This window comes from Musca autumnalis, unplaced genomic scaffold, assembly GCF_047663935.1.
Source record: "Musca autumnalis isolate F117 unplaced genomic scaffold, ASM4766393v1 scaffold_4, whole genome shotgun sequence".
In the NCBI taxonomy this organism is placed as follows: Eukaryota; Metazoa; Arthropoda; class Insecta; order Diptera; family Muscidae; genus Musca; species Musca autumnalis.
This window is the reverse complement of record NW_027411977.1, coordinates 164,983,482-165,010,168: the sequence shown is the minus strand read 5'-3', so window position 1 is coordinate 165,010,168 and position 26,687 is coordinate 164,983,482. Positions and strand designations below refer to the sequence as shown.

The 26,687-nt window shown below is 34.4% G+C and overlaps 2 protein-coding genes across 7 annotated transcripts in view; both read left to right on the top strand.

Annotated features, from left to right (window-relative positions):
* Positions 1-26,687, top strand: part of kug (FAT atypical cadherin kugelei) — a 651,494-nt gene that overhangs the window by 29,666 nt on the left and 595,141 nt on the right. Inside the window, exon 1 of one of the 3 annotated variants that reach the window (XM_073986280.1) lies at positions 14,794-14,870. The exons of the other annotated variants lie outside the window; for them this stretch is intronic. The gene's annotated coding sequence lies outside the window, so the exon portion shown is untranslated. Of the gene's footprint in view, positions 1-14,793; positions 14,871-26,687 lie in introns of those variants that run through there. 3 annotated transcript variants of the gene reach the window in all.
* On the top strand, positions 3,126-10,618 carry LOC141403605 (uncharacterized). Of its 4 annotated transcripts, none has more exons than XM_073986286.1 (3): positions 3,126-3,182; positions 3,288-5,672; positions 5,784-10,618. In XM_073986286.1, exons 2-3 carry the CDS (start codon positions 3,578-3,580, stop codon positions 7,529-7,531), a joined length of 3,843 nt encoding a protein of 1,280 aa, XP_073842387.1. In that variant the 5' UTR covers positions 3,126-3,182; positions 3,288-3,577; the 3' UTR covers positions 7,532-10,618. The 4 variants fall into 4 exon arrangements, with proteins under 4 accessions (XP_073842387.1, XP_073842388.1, XP_073842389.1 ...); XM_073986287.1 differs by having other exon boundaries at positions 3,288-5,959; positions 6,030-6,146; XM_073986288.1 differs by having other exon boundaries at positions 3,288-5,704; positions 5,784-5,948.

The window sequence follows — 26,687 nt, the reverse complement described above, 5'->3', positions numbered from 1 at the left end:
CTCTGACTTATTATGTAGCCAAGGTATTGGTTTAACTAGTGGTGTTTATCTTAACGACCATTTTTCTCCTGCTGCTGCGCGTTTGAACTTTGTATGCAAGAAACTTCAACGCTTAAAAATGGTGACAAAGTTCAAAATCTTGAATTCTGACATTCTTAAGGCATGGCTGAGGTTGAGGTATAAAAAGTTAATAAATTTAATTTTTTCTTTGTTTATATGCTTGGTTCCCCATCATAACTTCTTTTCCACTTTTGATGTCTTTTGACGCAAATTTTGGGCCAGTGATTAGCAACAATATATACATAAACTCGATTCTTAGCTCATGTACAGACAAACTAAATATTGCACACTTAAATTGCCGAAGTATAAGGCCTTCGCTAAGTTCAACAAAGCATGGTGAGCTAAAGTCTATTTTATGTGGTTCTTCTTTAAATATTCTTGCACTTTCTGAGACGTGGCTGAAGTCTGATATCTCGAATCGTGTGGTTGATATTCCTGATTATAAGCATGTGAGGAATGACCGTATTGGCACTCGAGGTGGAGGTGTTGCCATTTATGTTCTGAGTTCTATCAAATACAAAATTGTGTTCAAATCGTCGTTCTTAGGCAAGTGTGAGTCGCTCTTTATAGAATTTTCGGCTGGTAACGCTAAAGTCTTGTTTGGTGTTGTCTATCTGCCTCCTCCTGGTGATTTCGCTTTTTTTTGAGGATAAACATTTAGATCTGTTTATGAGGTACCCTAACTTAGTGGCAGTTGGTGATTTTAACTGTAATCTGTTTGATTCACATAAGTCTGCATTTGTTCGCTCATCTGGTTTCCGGATGAATCTGTCTATATTGCACAATTCTAAACCTACTCACTTGGACGTGTCGTATGGTTCAACTTCCCTGATAGATTTTATTTTAATAAGTAACTATTCTATGGTGTCTTTATCTGGTCAAGGGATTTGTCCTGGAATCTCTGACCATTCACTCATATTTGCATCACTAAATGTCAGTGATTTCGTTGAATATCGGGATTATTCGAATATTGATTGGGATGGCTTTTACTCGCTTTTGTCTAACTTCGACTTTGATGTGATTAATGTTGGTAATATTGATGCCAAATGTTATATCTTATCTTCTCTAATTATGGATTTATTTGAGTTTGTTCTTTTAGTTCAAAGAAGGATACATTCTTATGACAACTGGATCAAATCTAACTCTATTACCTATGCTTGTTCTATGCGTGACTTAGATTTCAGAGCTTATCAATTTAACAAGAGCAGTGAGTCTTGGAAAGTGTTTTGCAAATTTCGCAATAAGGCGAAGTCAGTAATTCGACGTGAGCGCAGAAAGTTTTATTCCAAAAAATTTAATGCTATGGGTTCAACAGCTCTTTGGCGTTTCCTCAGAGGATCAGGATGTCTAGGCGGAGATGATATAAGTTTTGACATTGACGTTAATGCTGTAAATGCTGCGTTTGTCTGTACTAATTCGCTAGCTCGTGATGTCGATTTTCCGGAATTTGCTGAGTCCGACACGGGATTTTCCTTTAGCTGTGTTTATTATGATGATATCGAAATGGCGCTTAGTAAAATCAAATCCAAATCCATTGGTATATTTTAGACTATGTTTTAGACTTAATTAGTTCCATCCTCACGTCTTCTGCCTTTCCTTTACAGTGGAAAAAAGCTCGTGTTTTTCCTATACCTAAAGGTAACAACTCCGATTACCTCAGACCCATTTCTATTCTCCCTGTGATGTCTAAAGTGTGTGAGCACATTATGAAAAAACAAATATTATCGCATATGAACCAGTTTTGTATAATGGTCAATTTGCTTACCGCAGAAATCACAGCACTACGGAATTATTGCTCTATATGACTGATATGATTCGAAATAGCTCTAACACTGTTGTATCATTAGATCTAACCAAAGTATTTGATTCGATTTCTTACCATGTATTGATTCGGAAGCTCAAGGATAAGTTCAACTTTTCAAGAACTGCTTGCAAACTCATAATGTCTTACTTCTGCGACAGATCGCAATTTGTTTTCTATAATGGAGAATCTTCCACGCTGCTTCCCCTTACCGGTGGCGTTCCGCACTCTAATGACCTCAATATTTTTCTATCTCAAACCCCGATCAGATTTGTAAGTTGTCAGAAGATCCTGGGAATTATTTTAGATGATCGACTTTCGTTTGAATCTCATATTGACTCTATTCAGCGTAAAGTTGTTTGTACTATTCGCAGATTGTATTCTACTAATATATACCTTCCTTCGTGGGTTAAAAAAAGACTGGCTGCAGCTCTACTCATGCCGCATGTTAATTATGGCTTGGAAGTGGTTACTGGTACGATCGACCGAAATTTGCTGAGGTTAAGACGTATTGTCAACTCTGTCGCTAGATTTGTGTATGGTGTGGGTCGTCGGGAACATATATCTTCTTATGTTGAGAATCTTCTGGGAATGGATTTCGAGCGGTTTGTCTCCTGTAAACTATTATATGTGTTTCACAAAATAATTAAGACTGGAACGCCAGCTTCTTTAGCTAACATGTTTAGCTTTAGCTTTTATTCCAGAAACACACAAATCTTTATACCTAGAATATACAACTCTACTTTTGAGAAATCATTCTTAATACGTGTTGCAAGATTGTGGAATTATTTACCTGTTGAACTGAGACTTTCTCACAGTCCAATAATGCTTTTCGGTTAAAATTGTTGAATCATTTTGGATTTCTATGTTAATATAGACTAACTTTATATAAATGGTTTTTTTCGATCTTTTTGCTTTTACTATATTATTATTTTTTTTTTGTCTTGCATGACATTATCTATGTAGGCATTTTAATATTTTAAAATTTTTGGTAAATTTTGGGAAAATTCTATGGTATCTGTTATGAACTTAGAAGACTTTTTCCGTTAATTTGAAATTTAAATTTATTAACGTTCGTTTTTATGATTTTTATAAAATTTATGTTTTTTTGTATAACATACAATTTGTTTGTATGATCTATTTTATTAAGATCGATTTTATTTTAATAGTGTGAACGTGCTATTATATGTATGTTATCGTTTTTAAAAGATGTGTTCAGTAATATCTTTGTTATAGATATACGATATATTATCGTTTGGTATTTCTCACAATGGCTCCTTTAAGTCATTCCAGGAGAAACCGCCAAGAGAGAAAGAATTAAGTAAGATCAACCTTTGTACCTTATTTGATTACGCAATCATTTCATTTAATTTACTTTGTAATTTCATTTAATTTATTTTGCAACTTTAATTTTATTTTATTCTAGATAATAAAACGACAACAATTACAAACAGATGTACAAACTAACGTACAATCGCATAAATAAACAGACTTTGTAAAAGAACGAAAGGCCAAAGGGTTTGGTTTCATTTCAATCGAGGGCAAAGTTTGTGTTTTATTATAATTCTTCTGCTAAAAAACAATAAGTTGGCCATTTGCCATAGTGGAAACTTATTCGAAAACTTTACAGCCGTAACATTATTTTTATTATTTAATTAATATTATTTTTATTATTTAATTCATATTTGTATTAATTAATTCTCCTGGAATAAGTGAATGATACGTCGTAGCCAACGACTGCAAGAGAAGATGTCTCAAGGTAATGAGAACACAAAAATGTCGCTGCCTGCGGAAGTCACTGCGTCAGCATCATCGTCTGAGAGTGAACTCGAAAAAACAATAGTGGAGCAACAACAAAATACAGCAGGCGAAAACCTAGAAAGCCTGAAAGAAGAAATTCTAAAATCATCATTGCAGATGTACATAAATGCAGCCAATACAACGACAAGTGTTGCTGTATCACAACCGCCAACTTTTCATCACAATGTAGTAGCTGCGCCGTCTACTACAATGTATTACAGTGTTGCGTCGATGCCCAGCAGAACTATGGATGTGCCGTATACGCCGACGGCACAAAAGTTAAGTATCGACCATCAGCATATGTTTAGTCAAAAAATAAACTCTCCTCAATACATAACCCCTCTTTTTCCACAGCCGCTTGTACAACTACAAACATACTGTCCACCATCGTATGCACCAACACAACAACAATTGTACTACGTGCCGTTTTCCACACCACAGAGTGCTTCATATAATTTGCCGCCGTCGCTTTTATCACAAGCGCCAATGGTATCTTACCCGTCATACGCCACGCATTTGTTTAGTGGTGTAACTAATTCGACGTCAAACGATCAACCATCACAGAGATTGACAGTAACGCCGTCAACAATAATAAAAACATCAACACAGCCGAATGTGGTGCTGCAATCACAACAAAACATTTTCAATGAAAAAACAAATAATTATGTGCCGCTGTTACAACAATCACAGCAACAGAATACAACGATGCCGTCAACATACTCACAGCCACAAACGTCGACTTTCGCTGCAACTCAAAATGCCGGTAATGTCAACAATTGTTTATTGCAAGTGCCCCAACAATCTATGCAGACAAGTATGCAAAATTCGATCCGCAAATTACACGACCTACCGGAATTTAATGGACAACCTGAACAGTGGCCCATGTTTGCCGTTTCATATAAAGAAACAACTCGTATGTATAATTATTCAAAGCTGGAAAATGTAACGCGGTTGCAAAAAGCCCTAAAAGGAGAAGCCAAGGCCAAAGTGGAGGCTTATTTAATTCACCCTGAATGTGTTGATCAGGTGATGTCAACGTTGGAATTTCATTTTGGACGCCTGCAGATAATGATTCGATCCCAAATAGCCAAGGTACGATCATTTCCCACAATTTCTGGTAAGAAAATGTCGGAAATAATAAATTATAGTACGATGGTGTCGAATCTTACCGTTTTTTTGGAAAATGCAGGGGCATCTCCCCATTTGTGTAATTTAACGTTGCTTGAAGAATTGGTCAACAAGCTGCCTCTATCTAAACGCGAAGAATGGGCAAGATTTTCATTGAATAATTTGGGGCAATATCCAACAATACGCCAGTTTAGTACATGGCTGCAAGAGGTTGCCACATACGTTTCTTTTGCCACGGAAGCTGATTCTACTAAAGCCGATTTTATGCAGAATAAAAATGGAAAAGTGAAGCAGTCTTTTGCCATAACAACGGATGACAGCAGGAAGAATTTGTGCGTAGTTTGTGGAGGAAAACATTTAATATATTATTGCAGCAAATTTAAGAATTTTTCAACAGCTGACAGGTGGAAAGTGGTAAAAGAAAAACGATTGTGTTTTACATGTTTGGAAGCTGATCACATTTCCCAAAAATGTAAAAATCGCCAGCAGTGTTCAGTGTGTGGTTGCCAAAAATACCACAACCGTTTACTGCATGAAGCTGGCAAAAACAACAACAATATAATTGGAAATAATAATATGGGTAATGGTGAAAAGCGAGCATCAGTAGGTGACAGTGAAAATGCCACATCATCTGTAACAACAATAGTGGATGAATATACAAACAAAAAAACACTATTTAAATACTTACCTGTGAGATTGAGAGGACCTAAAGGCTACATAAACATAATTGCATTTATTGACGATGGATCAAAAATTTCTTTGCAGGAAGAAAAGGTTGCCAAGCAGATTGGATTGTGTGGACCTTATGGTAATTTGTCACTAGGCTGGATTGGTGGCAAAAAATCAAGTGAAATGTCTATGCGAATTGATGTGGAAATCGCAAGTAAGAATGGAGAGTATTTGCAGATGAGAAATGTTAGAACTACTAACCATTTAAAATTACCAAAACAATCTCTAAATATTGCTGATTTTAAAAAACGTTTTTCTATTTTAGAAAATATTATTGTTGATGATTATTTTGATGTGACCCCTAAGCAGTTAATTGGATTACCCCACATACGATTGGTTCGACCACAAAACGTAATGGATCTTGATGAAAATTTTTCTGTGCACCAAACACTTTTGGGCAACATTGTATTTGGCTCCAATGAGGAATCAGCTGATAACATGGTTTGTGTGATTGACGTCAGCGACTATAATGATATTCAGAAGCAAGTAGCTGAATATTTTTCAATTGAAGGATTTGGTATGAAACCTGTTTTGCCCGTCGAGTCTGAGGAAAACAAAAGAGCAGAAGCTATCCTTAAAAATACAACTGTGAAAATTGGTGACCAATATAAAACCGGTCTTTTATGGAGGAATGACGATTATGCATTTAAGGATACGTATTCTGTGGCGCTCAGACGACTTCAAGGTATTGAAGCAAAGATGAAAAATGAAATCCTAGCTTTAAAAGTGGGTCGTCGTGTTTCCAAAAAGAGCCCAATATTTAAATTAAATCCGTGTTTAGGCGATGATGGTTTAATAAGAATTTCCGGACGCATTAATAATGCAACCTGCGTTGGACCTTCCACTAGAAAGCCAATAATCATGCCAAAAAATAATTTGATCACAAAATTGATTGTCAAACAGTACCACGAAGATTTTCTTCACCAAAATCAGGAATCCATTTGTGCAGCTATTCGGACCAAATTTTGGATACCTTCGTTAAGACAACTGGTAAGAAGTTCAAAGAAAAATTGTCAAATTTGTAAAAATCGTAGTGCAGTTCCAAGTCCCCCTTTAATGGGTCAACTTCCCGAAGATCGTGTCATACCATTTGTGAGAGCATACTCGTATACCGGAGTTGATTTTATTGGCCCATATACAGTTTCATTGGGCAGACGTAGTGAAAAGAGATGGGTTGCACTATTCACTTGCCTAACTACGAGAGCAATTCATCTCGAGCTTGCGAAAGATTTATCAACAGATGCTGTCATTCTTTGCCTAAGAAATTTCATAAATAGAAGAGGAGTTCCTGTGCGTGTTAGGAGCGACAGAGGTACCAACTTTATTGGAGCAAGCAAGGAAAACTTCGTTTTTGATTCTTGTAAAATTGGCGACGAATGTACACGTCGTGGCATAGAGTGGGTATTTAATAATCCAGCGGACCCCTCAGCTGGCGGAGCATGGGAGAGGATGGTGCTTGCTGTAAAAAATGTTTTGGCTTTCACGATGAAAGAAAAATCTCCTCAAGTGGAGACGTTAAATAGTCTACTCATCGAAGCAGAAAATTTAGTAAATTCTCGTCCGTTAACGCATTTACCAATTGAGAGCGAAGACAGTGAGCCTCTTACCCCAAACCATTTTTTGGTGGGTGGTCCTAATTTTTTTCAAACACCAACAGTAAATGAAAACATATGTCTACGGAAGCAGTGGCACATATTACAACAAATGAAGCAAACGTTTTGGAAACGGTGGATACAGGAATATCTTCCAGATCTAGTAAGGCGGACAAAGTGGTTTCATCCTGTACCACCAATTAAAGTTGGAGATGTTGTTGTTGTATGTGATAGTAATGTGGCGCGTGGTGAATGGAAGCGAGGAGTGGTGGTGGAAGTATGTACAGCGGCTGATAGTCAAGTTCGTTCGGCAGTGGTGAAAACATCGGCAGGCAAGTTACGTCGTCCAGCGTCAAAATTAGCAGTCCTGGATGTTGGTGGTGAATCTCCCGATCGATTCACGGGCGGCGGGATGTTATGAACTTAGAAGACTTTTTCCGTTAATTTGAAATTTAAATTTATTAACGTTCGTTTTTATGATTTTTATAAAATTTATGTTTTTTTGTATAACATACAATTTGTTTGTATGATCTATTTTATTAAGATCGATTTTATTTTAATAGTGTGAACGTGCTATTATATGTTTGTTATCGTTTTTAAAAGATGTGTTCAGTAATATCTTTGTTATAGATATACGATATATTATCGTTTGGTATTTCTCACAATGGCTCCTTTAAGTCATTCCAGGAGAAACCGCCAAGAGAGAAAGAATTAAGTAAGATCAACCTTTGTACCTTATTTGATTACGCAATCATTTCATTTAATTTACTTTGTAATTTTATTTAATTTATTTTGCAACTTTAATTTTAATTTTATTTTATTCTAGATAAAAAAAACGACAACAATTACAAACAGATGTACAAACTAACGTACAATCGCATAAATAAACAGACTTTGTAAAAGAACGAAAGGCCAAAGGGTTTGGTTTCATTTCAATCGAAGGCAAAGTTTGTGTTTTATTATAATTCTTCTGCTAAAAAACAATAAGTTGGCCATTTGCCATAGTGGAAACTTATTCGAAAACGTTACAGCCGTAACAGTAAGTCCCGGTCCACACTAGCGTGAATTTCATTAAAAAATTTCATGAAATTAGGTGTTCTTAAATCGAATTTCCCACAACAGCAATTTTGTGATTTTACTCTACTATGTAGGTCGATCTAGAGACGCATAATTTCATGCAATTTTTTCAATGAAATCACTCTAGTGTGCAATAGAGGTGGGCGCGTGTCGTGCCGTGAGTAGTGCGTGTTCGTGCCTTCTCGAAAAACGCCGTGTTTGTGCGTGTCGTGCCGGAATGCATTTTTGGCCGTGCGTGATCGTGTTTTTTTGTTCGACACGGTTTTGCACGACACGACTAAACACGATCTGCACTATGTGACACGATCGTGCTAAATTTTTGGTCTCCCTTTAGAAGTCGTGCAAGAGACCATATAAAACACGAACATCGAACAAGAAACCGACCAAAATATTCCTATTTTTTTATTTTTGCCTTATTAAGGCGAAGGCCATTTATTTATTATTTTCAATTTATTTTCAATTAACTGACATAATTTCGCATATACATTTATCTAAAGAAATGCGATATATATACTAGTTACCAAGCTTTGCCTTCGTCTGCCACAATAACAACATCCTAATACACCTGAAGATCGGCTTTACCACCCGTGAAACGTAGTGTAATGGTTGCATGCGTGGGACTTCGGTAGACTCCTAATTTTTCAATGTATCTCTAAAGGCCTTACAGCTTAACTCGAAAGAGAATTAATTAAATATCACTTTAAATGGCCTTCGCCTTAATAAGGCAAAAATAAAAAATAATTTCAGCATGAGCCAGGCTGGGATTCTAACCTGGGTCTCCGACAACTGAGTGTCAAGGTTGCCGGCGTCTTAGCGTTCTAAGCCACCATTAACTTGTCAAAACTTTAGTAGACAATAATTGATGATCAAATCAAAAAATAAAATCTTCTGATATAGAAGAGCAATTACTAATGATGTAGGAATAAAACTTACCGTAGTATTTGTGAACATTGAAAAATAGGATTACCAGGAAAGACTATAGGAAAAGTTTGGAGTTTCAATTAACTGACATAATTTCGCATATACATTTATCTAATGAAGTGCGATATATATACTAGTTTCCAAGCTTTGCCTTCGTCTGCCACAACAACAACATCCTAATACACCTGAAGATCGGCTTTACCACCCGTGAAACGTAGTGTAATGGTTAGATGCGTGGGACTTCGGTAGACTCCTAATTTTTCAATGTATCTCTAAAGGCCTTACAGCTTAACTCGAAAGAGAATTAATTAAATATTCCTAAAATTATTTGCTTCGTTTTTGCAGTTTGGTACTTATTGCCGTTTTGTTATGGAGAGGCCAGAGTATGAGTGAAAAAAGATGAGTACCATGTGGGAAATTTTGTCCTAATAAAGAAAACGCGTTTCTAAGATCGATTCGGTGAAAAGAGTTTCCGCACCGACTGTGATTACTAAAACCCTTTTCTCACAGGCAAAGTCTTTACAAACGGTCTGTAACTTTAGCGAATTTGTTGCAAATGGCACCATATTCTCTTGTCCGATAGGTACAATAAAATTAGACATAAAATTCACGAGTTACTGAACTTCAATGCATTTGGTGCGGAAACTTTTTTTTATACTTCGAGCTGACGATTGATGTTTGGGTATAAAAAGTTTCTTGTTGAAGAAGTTATTGAAAAATAACTTCGGTGGAGAATATCCACAAACAAGGGAACTGATGAGATCCAGTGGCGTGGATCGAAACTATAGTATTCCCTGCCTTACCCCTTGGCGAACAATGCCAAATCTTTTCCACTAATAAAATAGTTGTTTTAAAATATTAAAACAACAACAATGGGATTAAGCCAGACTATTTTGAAAAAAAAAAAAACAAAATTGCAAACGCTATCCCAATAAAAAAACGCCACAATGCTTCAAATTTTTCGCGATAGAGAAAAAATTACACCTTATTTCATAATAGTTTTCCATGCCCTACACGGCTATGTGGTGGTATATTTGATATTTGCAAAAAAGTGCAAAAAGTTACATATTGTTACGGAATTAGATTTAACTAATGTCCGTGTAGACGTTGTTTTATTCCCCGATACGATTTGTACCAAATAAAACAGGGTTCGTTTCAGATTACGTTTCTACAATGCTTTATTTACTTTATTACACTTATTCAGAACCGACTTTAATTACTAAGCACACAGCAAGTCTCTAGTTAACACGCAGCTATACTTTAACCGATCTGTTCAGTTCAACGCTTAAAACACAACTAACTCAATTTTGCCTTTCCTACCGCTATTTATACCCCAAAAATCTCCCTGTTCTAGAGTCCTCTAGAACACATATGGCAACACCTCGAATCTGGGCAGCGAACACACAGACGCACATTCGCACTAAGCGAACAACCATACTCACATACATACATGGGGGGAATACAATTGGACGACAAGCACATTAATGACGTAACTACAACAACAAACAAATGCAAGAAATAAAGAAGTAACAAACTAAACAATAATTACATGATTGTGGCAAAACAAAACAAAAGCACATTAATGAAAGGTAAAGAACTAGAATGATGAAGAGATTTCTACATGGTAGTTGTTGTTGTTGCTTAAATAAAGTAACTGCGTAATAAAACTTTACGTTACAATTCAAATTTTTAAATTAACGGAAATTAAACTAAATTAACTTAAACCTATCAGTTACATTCGTAACAATATTTTACATATTCACAGTGGTGTAGGGTATTATATAGACGGCCCGCCCGACTTTGATCCTTTCCTTACTGGTTTTGTAATTCGTGCGTGAGTGTGCGTGTTCGTGCCTTCTCGAAAAACGCCGTGTTTGTGCGTGAATGTGCATAAAAATTTTGGTCCGTGTTCGTGCATGTTCGTGCCTAATTTTTTAGGCACGCGCCCATCTCTAGTGTGGAACGGGACTATCAAATTACTTCTGTCGTGTTTGGTTGCACTACTGCAACTTGACGTCTACCTGGCTTATTGTACCGAGACTATGCTTGTTGCTTTTGGCCATTGTTTACTGTATTTTTCTTTTCTTTGTTATGGCTGGGGAGCCAATTACAAATATAATCAACAAATTTTTATAAATTGAGTTTATAAGTAATTTCTACTTGGAATTTAATATAGAATACTGTTAATACTAATTATTGGCCTTGGAGGCTTTTTTATTATTATATGGATTAAATAAATAATATGACAAAGGGATTATTTTCAGTATTCTTACATTCTGTATCAAGGAGAACCGCTATTTTAAATATGACGACAAAGTGTGTAAACAAAAGAAAGGACTACCCACGGGTTCACCGTCTTCTCCGATAGTAGCCGAATTTGTAATGGAGAAACTACTTGACACCTGTTTGGAAAAGCTTAAGACGAAACCGACGATAGTGACGAATGTTACCGATCTTTTTGTGATTCTCGAAACAAGTGCAATACATGATACTTTGACAATGTTAAACAGCTTCAGTGACAACATCAAATTTACAATGGAAGAAGAATCCAATGGACGCATACCATATCTGGATACATTAATTTATAGAAACAGCGATAGATTGAAAGTGGATTGGTATCGAAAGCCAACAGCTTCGGGTAGAATCATAAATTTCTTCTCCAAACACCCGAAGCAAATGATAATAAACAGTGCTAAAAATTTTATACATCGAGTATTGAGCATAAGCGACGAAAGATTCCACAACCAAAACAAAAACAATATTAGAGAAACACTTACAATGAACGGCTTTCCAATAAGAATCACCAACAACCTTATTGAGCAAAGAAAAACACGACGAAGAGGAGATAAAGTAGAAAAAAAATACAAATCAATGATTTACATACCACACATATCTGAAAGGTTCCAGAGATCAAATTTATACGACAAAAACAAAATTTTAGTAACACCAAGAACAAAATACAAAACGAAGACAAACACAACTTTTACAAATGCTATGATACTATTAAAAACATAAATATTTTGTAGATTCCTTGAAGATGCAATGTAACTCATTGCGAAATATTGGAAACCAATAAAAAATAAAATCTGGCCTCAAGCTCAAATAAAGTCTTTCTTTACATAAATTTGGAAAAAATAAAAACAACACTGAACAACTATAAAATTTAAAAATCATGCACGAGTTTAGTTGTTTTCCTTTCGTTTTCATTTTCGTTTGACATAGTGAAACAGGCTGTAGGAGCTTTTTGCTACAACATAATTAGTTGGATCCTATATCTGACTTAATATTTTCATTGCCTAGAACCTCTAGTGGGTTTTCATAAAATATTCAAAGACTGTTCCGAAAAAATAAGCTCGTACGTTTTTGTCCTTTGGTATAAAAAACTTTTGAAAGTCTGCTCAATTGATACCAATGACTCTCAATTCATGAAAGATTTGAAAAAACAATCATTGCTTAAACGCTTTGTACCAACAATGACACATCTTATAGGGACGTTTTTATTTCCGCCGTTTAAGGAGATGCATTTTTTATTAGCTAATGTAAAAGCAATGTTACTTGACTGAAGTAAATATTTATATTTTTGACTTGAATTATTAATGATAGTATATAGTACATATTTGAAAAAATTTAGAGAAATGTGTGTTCCAAAGAACATAAAAGTTATAAAGTTTTTTAAAAAAAAGAGAATTTTTGTCGAATTGTTCCATATCCACACTTGGTTTACATTAACGAAATCCACTCGATTTCGACTGTCAATTTCTTTGCGTTCACGTCAAATGGAATCTCATCTGAAATCCATTGGATTTCATTCGACGTTTAAGCAATGGAATTGACAGTTGAAATCAAGTGGGTTTCGTAAATGTAAACTTGCTATTATAAAACAAATGTGAAATATTATTGGGCTGTTCCTTTGCTTTTGAAAATGGTAAAACCGGCAGAAGTAGTAGAAATTGTAAACTGCTCCCATATGAATGGTATGGTGTCCGAAGTAAAGGAACGCTTTTCGAGTAAAAAGCGGTAAAACTTTAAGATTCTTGTACGTAAAGGAATAAAGTGAAGAAACTTGTAAATTATAAAAATATTTATTTCATGTCTGGAAAAAACTTCCCCGTCAAAACGGGAATATCTCCGCAAATAGAGCAGATAGGAAAATGCCGAGCATACGAAAGAGCATGCACGAAACCCCTAGAAACCACATATATTTCAAAAATTCCAAAATGGCGTATGACCCGAAATAAAAACATTCCATATTTGCCCACACAGACAATGTGGAGACGTAATTTACGTTGGGCGTTGGTAATGCCTGATTAGACTATGCTGGATTTAGCAAATCCAGTGGATTTAAGCAGTGTTCGAAGAGAAACAGTACACTAAAATAACGTACCGCTCCAGGTATCAATAAAAAATATTTTCTACCGTACCGGAGTACATCCACCAAAAAATATTTTAGCGTAACGTACCGGAGCACAACGAAAATTATAGTGAACCGCAGTCGGTACACTAAAAAATCGTAGCGTACCGCAGTCGGTACACTAAAATATCGTAGTGTTCCACTGGTCGGTTCACTAAAAAAATAACGTACCGGTAATGTACCACACATGTGTTTTTTTATTTATGAGGAAATATGAATTGTTATATGCTTTCTTGGCAAAGAAGGCAAGTATAATAAATAAAATTCAATATTGTATAAATTAATTACATTTTAATCGTTTATAAATATTGAGAAAATGACTAGAAAATATAATGTTGTTTACCATGTTAGGCACTTAGACATTTATTATATCCAAAAAGCGTGAAAAATCGTGAGTTATAAAATCATTTACATGAATGAGTAAAGAATAATTTTACTATTTTGATGTCATTAGCATTTTTTGGAAAAAGATTATTCAGAAAATGTAATATTTGCTATACAATCCACATTAATATTACGTGTACCAACAAAAAATACCCATCTATTTTGTTTGTTGTGAACAGTATTGCTAAAGGTGATCGCTCATCACTAAGTTTTTTTCCAAGCTATTTTTATTTACACATTTAAAGGTATTTGTAGCCAAATTACAATTTTTAATATGATTTCTTTAATATGGAATGTATTTATTATAACACAAAAGTCCCCTCGTGCAAAATCATTACTATTGCTGGCACCAATAACAGAAAATCTATTCATAGCAAGGTAATGTGGACGAACAACGAGAATTTTGCCTGTTACTTTGTGGTACCATTGAAAAAGTCGAAGCAGTAAAGATTCGTAGTTCGTATTGTTGGAACAATGAAAATAATATACATATCTGTAATGTACCGTACATGTGTTTTTATGAATTATGAGAAAATGTAAAATGTTTAATGGTTTCTTGTTTTATTATGGAAGACTATTTAAATTGACCCCATAATTGTGTTATATACATATGTATATCCAAAAAAAAATATTTGTATATAGTAATAAGGCACGTGTTGGTGTCACATAGATGTTTTTTGACGAACAGTGGAAAAAATACCGATATAGCGCGCCAAAACTGAAAAAATCACATACGCCTATTTAACAATTATTGGTGCAGTATTGATCTAAGGTATCCACAGAATCTAACGACAATTAAAATAATTTGTTTTACGTCAGACAAAGCGGAATAACGGTTAATTTTTTGTTCACAATTTATAGGCTGGTTTTTATAATATATTTTAGTAGTAAATTTGAGATCGTTGTATGCAGGCTTCCTACAAAGTCATTTTAAAGCTTTATTGTATTTAACATTTCGTGAAGACAGGTGAGTAAAAATATTTTATATAATATGTTATTTTTTACACATATGTAAATCACGTGACATCTTCCCTTCTTTTAAATTGTGTACTTTGTTAAAGCTATTTCGTAGGGAGTGTCCAGGATGGCGCGTTAGATTTTTTATTTTATTGTTAGTACATATAGTTCTTACCAAATTTGTAAAGTTTTAGCTGCAACAAAATATTTTATAATTGTTTTTGTTATTATTTTTAAGTTTTTGCCTTTTTAGGCCATTATTTGTGAGATTTAATTAATTTATTTTTATTATTATTTATTATTATTTTCTATCTAAAATTAGCGAAATTCGGGCGGTACCTTTCTATGGGGGCCATATTAAAACGTGAACCTGTGCAGACAATTCTCCGTCGGAATATTTTATACTCCCAACGTAGACTAAATGCCAAGTTTCAACTATTCGGTTGGATAACGTGGCTAAAACCTTCAAAATAACCAATATCGGCGGAACCGTTCTATGGCGGCTATATAAAAACGTGGACCTGTACCGAAAATTCTTATAGAAATGTATCTATAACCCCAACGGACATTAGATACAAAATCTAAGCAATTTCGGTGAGATAATGTGGTAGAAATCTTTAAAATACCGAAAATCGGCAGGTACCGTTATATGGGTAAAAATACAAATTTATGCCTTGTTCAGACTGACGGTGTTTCGCTCTCTATTCGTTGTTTAACCCAAAATTACGATGTAATTACTTCATTTCCCATACAAAATATTGAGAACAAACAACGATTTGTGTACATTGTTCAATTTAAATTACTCTCAGAACGACGATAAAATATGTCCCATCTCTAACAAATGAGAGAATTTATCGAAATAAATTAATTAGGAGGGTTGGCGTTTTTTTTTTTTTTTTGGGATGACGACTTCTATTTTTGTTTTTCAAAATAGTCAGGCTTACAGCGTGTTTTTGTAAAAAGTTTTTGCCCATTCGTTCGTCGATTTCATGAACGAAGACACAATTTGGTTTTCATAGCGGTTGACGTTTGTATTCGTGTGACAAGCAAATGAAAGCTTTTTATTTTCGTAATATTTTTGGTTTTCGTAACAAAATCAGACGAACGAATACGTCAAAAATAAACGAATGGAAAATACCCATCGTTTTGAATGAAAATTAAATAATTTGAGTAATAAATGACACAAAACACACGAAAACTGGAAGGGAATGCAATTTTATTTATTTTCATAGAAGCACACGCGTATATGTACATTCGTTTCTTCATATTATCACAATTATTTTTGGACAAATTTGATTACATTTTTTTCTTATTTTTTGTTTTTCATCTGTTTGTCGGGGTTGCTATCAAGTAACACATTTTACGTGCAGATGCCTATTCAAAATTCACAAAAGAAGTATCATGGAAACCCTGAAATATAAAAGCTCTTATGAAATAGGCGAAAGCTTTCAGATAAAAACGAATGGTTCGTAAAATTTTACAAGAACCAAATTTTGAACGTTTACGTTTTAGTACGAACGGTTCGTGTGACAGGCAAGCATTTTTACAAAAACACCCTGTTAATCCCATAGTCGTTGTTTTAATATTTTATTAAAACAACTTTAATTTATTAGTGGGAAAAAATTGGCTATGTTTACCAAGGGGTAAGGCAGGGAATACTATAGTTTCAGATCTCGCCACAGATCTTCATCAGTGCCCTTGTTTCTTGTTTTTCAACAAGAAACTTTTTATACCCAAGTGTCAATTGCTAGCTCAAATAGATACGTGCGCAAATAAACACTCTGATCGAGAATTTCTTTGGCACTACCTAAACTCTAGCAACTTCACTTGCAAACAAAACCAAATCTTTCCTACTGCTATGCGTTCGTCGATTCTCGACGAAAAACACATAACTAATTTGTTGGAATTGCATACTACAGCAATAAACAACATTTCGACGGTGCCCGGTCTCACAATTAGGAGGGTTGGCGTTTTTTTGTTTGGGATGACGACTTCCATTTTGTTTTTCAAAATAGTCAGGCTTAATCCCGTAGTCGTTGTTTTAATATTTTATTAAATTTTTATTTTCGACCTTTTATTGGCTAATGGAGGACGTTTCGGTGGATGCAAGATAAAATATTTTAATAGGTTTGAAAGGAATTGGCAAGAAAAATGGTAAGCAAGAAAATGGTAAGATAAATGTAAAAGCTGACCTACATTTCGTTTTTTAGGTGGACAACAACGCTAAAAATTTTCATGTTGTTATTCTTGTTATTGGAGATTTCAGCCAACGCAAGAAAGGCCGTGCTGTTGGCGCTTTCCGTAATATGTTCCGCGGTGGTCGCATGTTCGCTAACGCCGCCAAGCTTAAGTCTCTGTCACCGCTGCTTCTGGCGTCACAGCCCTTGTCCAATCTAAGGATCACATCATTAATGACGTTTTCGAATTCCCATTAGTCGTTTCTGATGTAGTACAAACGTTGCAAAATACCAAGCTAGGTGTGGTCTTCCTCAGATGTATGAACATCTGCGTTGACATCCAAAACGTGTACAAATCCTAACGCTTCTGTGCTGGCTGTGGTACAATGCCCTACCGTCGTCGCATTGCCCGTCGTGGAACCTTAATCGTATACTACAAGGACGAATATTGGCGTGGCACATTCCGTAACATGCCCGGCATTGAGACCACGAGTGTTGACAAGCGGTACTTGCTGAAATTGGCTCCTGGTGGACATGTTCGTCGTTTTGTCATCTGGGACGACTCTGCATTCGCTCGCCTTAACGAAGCGATACAACCTTCCTCAACAAGATAGCTAACACTTATTTGTCTCGACTTAATAAACTAAAGAAATCAGCAAGTTTGCCAAGATCTCAAGGAGAGTAACATTGTATTATTCTTATTATTAAAATGTAACGAAAAATATAGTCTTATCCTTTTTCATTAGAAGCGATCTGCTGAAAACGGTTTCCTAATAATAAATAATAATAATTAGCATTTTATGCGTTTGTGGGCAAGGCCTCATAAAAACGGTGGGCATAACTTTACCATTGACAGCCCCTATCAAGTGATGTAGCCAAGATTACAATAACTACGCGCTTTTAAATTTTAGACTTGTCCATCTTGTAACTGGATGTAATGTAGGGAGTCATTTATCTCAGTTGTTATCGTGCCAAACAGCCATTTTAGTTTGGCACCGTAGGCTTTATTGAGCTTTTGGGTGATTATATCAGGAAGCAAGAACTCGCGCATTTTTGAGAGAAATATTACCATGTGCAAATGTTGGAATGTCAGTCACTCCTTTCATGTATTCACATTTTAAAGCTTTTGTTCAAATATGTCTGTATCGTGGACTTGACCAATAAACACAGGGACAAGGACTGCGTCTATATGTCCATATTCCAACGTGATCTCTGCCTGGAAGAAATATTACGAAGTTTGGATAAAATATTACGAGGACCAAAATGTGGACCGCATCGGCTGATCCGTTCGAGAGTCAACCTCCAGCCGGACGGACGTACAGGGTTAAATAGACTCCAAATTGGCTGAAAATTGTAAATTTCTTAATTTTAAATTCAAATTTTTTGAAATGTGAATACAACTAACATATGTATATTTTAACATATACATACAAAGTTTGTCAAAATAATTTTGTCAATGAAGGGACTGCAAAGCGAATACAACTCTGTGAGGTTACCTTGTATCATTGTATCATGACATTTTTAGAAAAACTGCAAAATATGAATGAAAAGTAAACGGTATATCTGAAAGAAGGACAAATATTTTTTCAGTTCATATCAATTAACTTTACTCGCCTTTTGGCTGAAACTTTCAGAGGAAAGAAGAATGTGTTTCCTTCTTAATTCCACACACATTTCTTGTTCTTTAGTTCAAAATCGCGTAAAAATCAGAAACAAAAAGGAAACAAATAACTGAATGCCTGCAAACATTGTTTTAACATGTCTCTCTCTCTTTAATTTTGAAAATAGAAACATATAAAAATAAATTGATAATACAAAATTATTCAGAATTGATGGAAAAAAATTAATGAAAAGTTTGTAGTTAAATATAGAATATACATTTGAAGGAAATCCTATTGCTTTTCCTGTTCATTTTATGTATATTTTATGTGTGTTTCGGTTCAAATATACGTGAAAACAAGGAAACAAAAATGAAAGAAATTTTGTTTATGTTTCTGTTAATTACGAACGGCGTCGTGGAAACGGTTTAATTCGTGTACGTCGTTCGACAGGCGAACAACGTAATTGAACATGACATTACCATTGTGAACATGACAATCTTTAGTGAACCGAATGTGGCTCTTTTGTTTGTTCATGTAGATTGGACAACAAACGTAACATTTTTATGAATTGACTTTTGCCACAAATAAATTCTCAAAATTCGTATACCGACCGAATTTACCACCTTCGTGCTTTTAATTTATATAATCTTGAATTTTAGTTACTATTCTTGCCCTTATTCTCAAAAACATCAACATATAATTTTTCATCACAATTTACAAAACACACATGTACGGTACATTACCGGTACGCTATGTTTTAGCAGAGATGCACACGAAAAGCATGCTATTTATGGCAATTGTATGGGAAAGAGAGTTGTGTTTAACGTTTTCGTAAAGGCGTGTGCATGGATGGTTTTAGTGAACAGACGGTTCACTAAAAAATCGTAGCGTACCGCTGCGGTACAGTAAGATTTTCGTTGTGCTCCGGTACAGTCACTAAAATATTTTTTAGTGTTTGTGTACCGGTACGGTACATTATCGTAGCGTACCTATCGACCTTGGCACGGTACTGAACGGTACGGTACGATACCATAGAGTTTTTTTCGAACACTGGATTTAAGTTGTCATTTTCATACAACATATGTATGTTAAATAAAGCCAGATAATTGCTAAATCCAGCGTAGTCTAATACTATGTTTACATTTACGAAATTCAATCGATTTCAACTGTCAATTCCTTTGATATGCAATTTTTTCAATGAAATCACTCTAGTGTGGACTGGGACTTAATAAACCCACTGGGTTTAAAATGTCAATTCCATGGCTTATATTTCAAATAAATCTTTATAGAGAAGGTAAACCCTGCAAAAGGCTACATATGTATAATATAAACATGTCCTTTATTTTCCGATATTTCGAAATTCTTTGAATTTCATCATCAGGGATCTACAAAAATAATAAAAACACGACTTAATATCTACATCACAGTAAATGGTATAAACACGAAAAAAGGTGATCGCTTACATGTAAATAAATAAATGAATAATAAAGCTTAAAACTAGTGTAGTGTGACTACTACCGTCGAGTGTTATTATTGCACTGATCGTTGGTTTGCATTTTTCACGATCTCCCCCTTCGCGTTAAATGTCTGTAGCAGTATGCAGTGTTATCTGTGTCTGCTTTGCTGTTGATTCTCTTTGTTGTTGGTACACTGTTTATGTGGAGCATTTCTAATGTGAGTCTCCTGTTGTAATTTCTCTCGGTTTGTAACACTTTAACGTCGTCAATATTTGGTTCGTGGTTATATTTCTTACAGTGTTCCGAGAGTGCAGTTTTCTGTGTTATGTTGCTGTTTCTTAGTTTTATGTCGGATTTGTGTGCCGACATTCTTGTTTTTAATTTGTTTTTCGTCGTACCAACATAAAGTTTGCCACAATTTTCATTCTCGTTGCCACCACATTCAATTTCGTAAATCACATTGTGTTTTTCCATATTGGGTATTTTACTTTTTGTGTTACTAAATAGATTTTTTGTTGTATTATTGGTGCTATGAGCTATTGTGTATTTGTTTCTGTCGTAAATTTCAGATTTCTCAAATCTTTCCGATATATTGGGAACATATACCAGTGATTTGAATATTTTTGTTGTTTTTTCTTCTGCAGGTTTTTGTGTATTTCTCGGTTTGTATTTATTAATTAATGATTTTATGACATAGTGGGGGAAATTGTTCTGTGTGAGAATATTTTGGATCTTTATTTTGTTTTCCCCGTGAAAACACTCATCGCTAATATTAAGTACTCTGTTGACTAAGTTGTTTGCTGTATTTATTATAATCCGTTTTGTGTGTTTTGAGTAGAAGTTTATCAGTCTACCCGATGACGTGGGTTTTTGGTACCAATTTAGTAACAGTTTTTTCTCAGGCGTTCTAATTATTAGTGCGTCTAAATATGGAATTTTACCGTCATTTTCTTCTTCTATCGTAATCTTAATATTCTTATTAAAACTATTTAGGGTTGTCAGTGTTTCTTTGATTGCATCTTCCCGTATTATTGCAAATAAGTCATCCACGTATTTCGTCATTAGTTTGGGTTGTATTGATAGAGATGTCAGTGCGGTTTGTAATAAAGATTCCATCACAATATCAGCTATGATGGGGGATGCTGGGGAACCCATCGGTAATCCTATTTTTTGTTTATACAGCTTTTCTTCATATTTAAAGTACCTGTTGTCCTTAATGCAAAATTTCACGATCTTTAAAAACAATTCCTTTGGTATATCTGTGTGTTGTTGTATCTCATGCCATTTATCTTCGATTATTTTTAATCCTAAATCTACTGGAATACTAGGAAATAAAGAAACCACGTCAAAGGAAACCATTTTTTCGTTATCTTCAATAGTCATATTCTTAATCTTATCCTTAAATTGCACCGAATCTTTAACGTTGAAAATTGAATTTTTTGTTAAATTTTTTAAAATATTCACGATGTATTTGCATAAATTTATTGAAGGTGAGTTTATTGATGAACAAATTGGCCTAAGGGGGTAACCATTCTTGTGTATCTTCGGAAGTCCATATATCCTAGGCGCTGTGGCCACGTCAGTTTTCAAACGTTTTTTCTCCACCGCTGATATAATTTTCTTTTTGAACAGTTCTTCTACGAGTTCGTTATTCATCTTTTGTAAACTTGAAGTCGGATCCTTATTGATGCGTTGATACGTTATCATGTCAGATAAGATATTCATCATTCGTTCTTGATATTCTTTTTTATCAATAGTTACAGTCACGTTTCCTTTGTCTGCGTTGAGAATTAATACGTCCTTATTATGTCGAAGAAAGTTGCGAGTTCGTTCCACTGTGCTAATTATGTACTTATCTCTAGCGCTCTCTCTTATTTTGTTGGTGTGAGTTTCTATCATCGTTGTAAGTTTTGTTCTCCCCATTTCTTGTTGTTCTTTTTCAGCGTTGCTTTGTAATATGTCTTCGGCATCAGCGATGAATTTGAATAAAGGGAATTCTGATCTTATCTCCAAGTGAGAGTAGCCATGTGACATCTTTAGGGAATATTTTGTTGGTTTTATTGACGAACCAGTTGTTGTTGTATTGAATGTTAAGTTCTTTGGTTAGTTTTTCTTGTAGTTTGTTGAATTTATTTTTATGTGCTTCGTCTTGTTTTTTCTGAGTGCCTGTTACAATTATATTTTCGTTAAACATAAGTTTTGTTCTTTCTTCTTCCGAAAGATACTGGTTTAACTTATTTTCTATTGTTATTAATGTTTTCTCATTGTTTTTTAGTTCTTCGTGTTTCTGTTTTATTATTAAATTTAGCAACTTACTTTGAAATGTTTCTATTTGTGATTTTAAATTTATTTGAATGTGGTGGTTGTTATAGTTGGTTTTGAATATTTTCGGTACATTTTTCATCGAATTTTTAATAAAGTCCGGTATGATACCAGTATTTCGGCAACGAATGAGAAATGTAATGGATGCTTTTATTTTGGTAGCTTTTATCCTTAAGTTCTTGTGTCTGTTGATGCTATGTCGTGTTTTATTGTTGTTTTTTATCGTGTTGTAGATCATTTTTGTTGTTTTTTTATGTCGGCGGGCTCTCCGTTTTGTAACAATTTTTGTGATTTCTTCGACCTTTATATTTGTTCTAAAATAAAAGATTTTTGAGCTTGAGGTCTTGTGTTTGTTGGTATTTTATTTTTTATTTTCCGATATTTCGAAATTCTTTGAATTTCATCATCAGGGATCTACAAAAATAATAAAAACACGACTTAATATCTACATCACAGTAAATGGTATAAACACGAAAAAACGTGATCGCTTACATGTAAATAAATAAATGAATAATAAAGCTTAAAACTAGTGTAGTGTGACTACTACCGTCGAGTGTTATTATTGCACTGATCGTTGGTTTGCATTTTTCACGATCTCCCCCTTCGCGTTAAATGTCTGTAGCAGTATGCAGTGTTATCTGTGTCTGCTTTGCTGTTGATTCTCTTTGTTGTTGGTACACTGTTTATGTGGAGCATTTCTAATGTGAGTCTCCTGTTGTAATTTCTCTCGGTTTGTAACACTTTAACGTCGTCAATATTTGGTTCGTGGTTATATTTCTTACAGTGTTCCGAGAGTGCAGTTTTCTGTGTTATGTTGCTGTTTCTTAGTTTTATGTCGGATTTGTGTGCCGACATTCTTGTTTTTAATTTGTTTTTCGTCGTACCAACATAAAGTTTGCCACAATTTTCATTCTCGTTGCCACCACATTCAATTTCGTAAATCACATTGTGTTTTTCCATATTGGGTATTTTACTTTTTGTGTTACTAAATAGATTTTTTGTTGTGTTATTGGTGCTATGAGCTATTGTGTATTTGTTTCTGTCGTAAATTTCAGATTTCTCAAATCTTTCCGATATATTGGGAACATATACCAGTGATTTGAATATTTTTGTTGTTTTTTCTTCTGCAGGTTTTTGTGTATTTCTCGGTTTGTATTTATTAATTAATGATTTTATGACATAGTGGGGGAAATTGTTCTGTGGGGGAAATTGTTCTCTCTTCTCTCAATTCCATGGCTTATATTTCAAATAAATCTTTATAGAGAAGGTAAACCCTGCAAAAGGCTACATATGTATAATATAAACATGTCCTAAGTTGAATTTTTCTACATGTAATTTGAAACATACTTATTTTATATACAATAGTGATTTAAATAATTTCATTAGAAATTTGTATTATGTTAACTTTGAATGAGCATTATTTCGTTCAAGGTGTGATTTTTCCTATATCTCCTAAAAAACGAGAAACGTTTGAAAATTAGAATAATTCATATACTTCGTATACGCTTTTCATTTTGAAATGACGTGCATCTTCTTTTAAATTCCGTCATTCTACCGATATTCGTCGCTAAAATCTTTGTATCGATAACATTGAGTTACAGAATAGCACTTTCGGTAAATCAACCGAAAATTTTCGTTATTTATCAATATCGGTTCGGTAGAAAAAAAGTTACAGAATCCCACTACTGAAATCAAGTACAGTACACTGGTCTGTTCCAGTACTACAAGATCTACTAATTTTTACTATTTTTTCCGATAATATAAAGGAAAAAATGTTATCGTAGTAAAAAATAGTAGCTTCTTGCAGTGTTGGGGCAGATTATTATATGTATTTCGTTTATTTTTGTTGTTTGTAGTTGAATAATTTATTGGGTCTTTGCTTTTATAATTTATTTTAAATTAATTCGGAATTTGTTAATTTCTTATTTTTTATATTTTATTCGACCCACACTAATGTTCTATTTGTTCGTTCCACCCTAATGTCCAAGTTCGAGTTTGTGGCATTTTGTCAGGAATACATTTCCTTAATTTGTTTTGTGCTGTGTTCGTCTCTGCGAGAAACGACAACAACATTGCCTACATGATTTAGGCATTTGTATGTTATTCGTTTTCTTCGTTTGTTATGTGTTTTAGGGAAGCAACAACAACACTGTTGCAAATGCATTTTTGGCAGTTCTGCTTGTATGGTTTTTTGCATACAAAGCAATAACTGTGGCCCTTTTTCTGTTGTTTGTTTTGATCGTTCTATTATTGATCGATTTCTTGTTCGTCGCTCTGTGTTTCATGTTTCGTATGTTCCTTTGTGTTCTGTGGCCCTACTACAAAGGGGATTAGAATAAGAAATAGTTTAGTTGACAAATAACCAGCTTATATCGAACAACATCCAAACCAAATAAATTGTGCATTTTAATTAGAAAAAACCTCAAACGTTTTTTATTCATTCTTGCGGGCGCGAAAAAAACTTTCTGTGCGAACATGCAGGTTCTGGAACAGAGCAACATTGTCAGTTTTGAATGACGATTTTTTGCAATTATCGATAACTGTCCAACCGTCCAGCAACCACAAAATATTTTGTGGTTGAATGATGAATGACAAAAATGAACGGCCACTCTAGCAAGCAATAACAAAGCTGTCATTCAAAACTGACAATGTGTACCCAGCTTTACACACATAAAACGTTTGATTACGCCGTCGGCAATCAATTTTTTTAGAAATATAAAAATATAATATAATTCCTTCCCAAATATTTGTACTTGACCATTACCTTACCTTACTTTAAGAAAATTAAAGAATAAAGTTCGCATTACCAGGGATTTGTTATTACATCTTCCATTTAATATAAATGTTAAATTTTGTAAAAATATGGCAATATAAAGCAATAAAGTCTGTATACATAAAATTTACTCAAATCTGATTGGTTGATTTGAATTTGCTGACAATTTTTTCTTGCTTTTGGTGAAGCATACTCTCGGGCGCAGTTTAAATTTTAAAACATGGCACAATTACCCAGGTAGTGGCATCGTAAAATTTTGAATATGTTATGTCAAAACTTTCTTTATGTTGTTGGGGAAATTGCAACAAAAATAGTTTTTTTTATAAAGGGATTTGACTTTTCATATTCGATCAGCTGGTGTGATACCACTACCTGGTAGTTCTGCCACGTTTTAAAAGGAACACAAAGTTCCTAACAAGAAAAAATTGTAATCAGCTGTTAGCTGTGGCCCACCTTATTGTACCTTGTCAAAAATAGACTTGTATAGTTAATGAACGAACTAGTTCGAATGAACGATTCATTGGAAAGAGCGTATGAACTAGATCAGTATTGATACGTATTTGCAACGATTGACCGCGGTGGTGCGTCGTGGAGATAAACAACAAAAGTTACAACTGGAAAAATTGACCAATGATTTTTGCACAGTGGTTAATAACCATCTTTAAGGAAATTTTTAGAGCTTGTTTGATATTATCGCACTTTTCGGTACAGTGGAAAAGAAAACGGAGGTGCATTTTTCATAACCCCGTGTGGACTGCATCGAAGGATGTTCTGAAAACAACTTTCTAAATATTTTGCTGGGTACCATGGTGTAAGTATTAAACCATGCTGGGTACCATGAGATTATAATCGTCATAAGTGCTCTGTTGCAGAATCAGCAAGAAACTACTATTTTTCCTACGATAGCATTTTTCCTTTATGTTATCGGAAATAATTGTAAGAATTAGCAGATTCTTGCAGTTCTGGAACAGACCAAAGGTGAATATGAAGAATCTACTATTATTTTTCCGATAGAACTTTTTCATTGTGATGACGAAATAAATAGTGAAAATTAGTAGATTCTGGCAGTAATGCAACTGACCACAAGTGATTTTTGCAAGTCTGGAACAGTGTAAATATGTGCTCAGTGCATAATACCCCAACCGTTTCGTTTTCCCACTTCTGGTAACACTACAAATCAGCACCTATCATTTTCGATAACACTGAAAAATGTCATCGGCCGGCAAATGAAACTGAGAATGAAACAAATTATGAACATTGAAAAACGACAATTATGGGCAAAAACGACAATAATTATGAGCAAAAACGACAATAATTATTGGCGAAAACGACAATAATTATTGGCGAAAACGACAATAATTATGGGCATCCATTCTGTTAGAAACACTAGAAAAATCTTACCAGACTTATAAGTTGAATGTTCATACTGACTGTAATTCCTTTTCTATTCGTTGTTCGAGCCCAAATTATGTATTAATTACTTCATAAATTAATTTT

What these genes read in the sequence shown, in the direction of transcription:
- LOC141403605 (XM_073986284.1), top strand. Translation starts at nt 3,578, where the DNA reads ATGATACGTCGTAGCCAACGACTGCAAGAGAAGATGTCTCAAGGTAAT.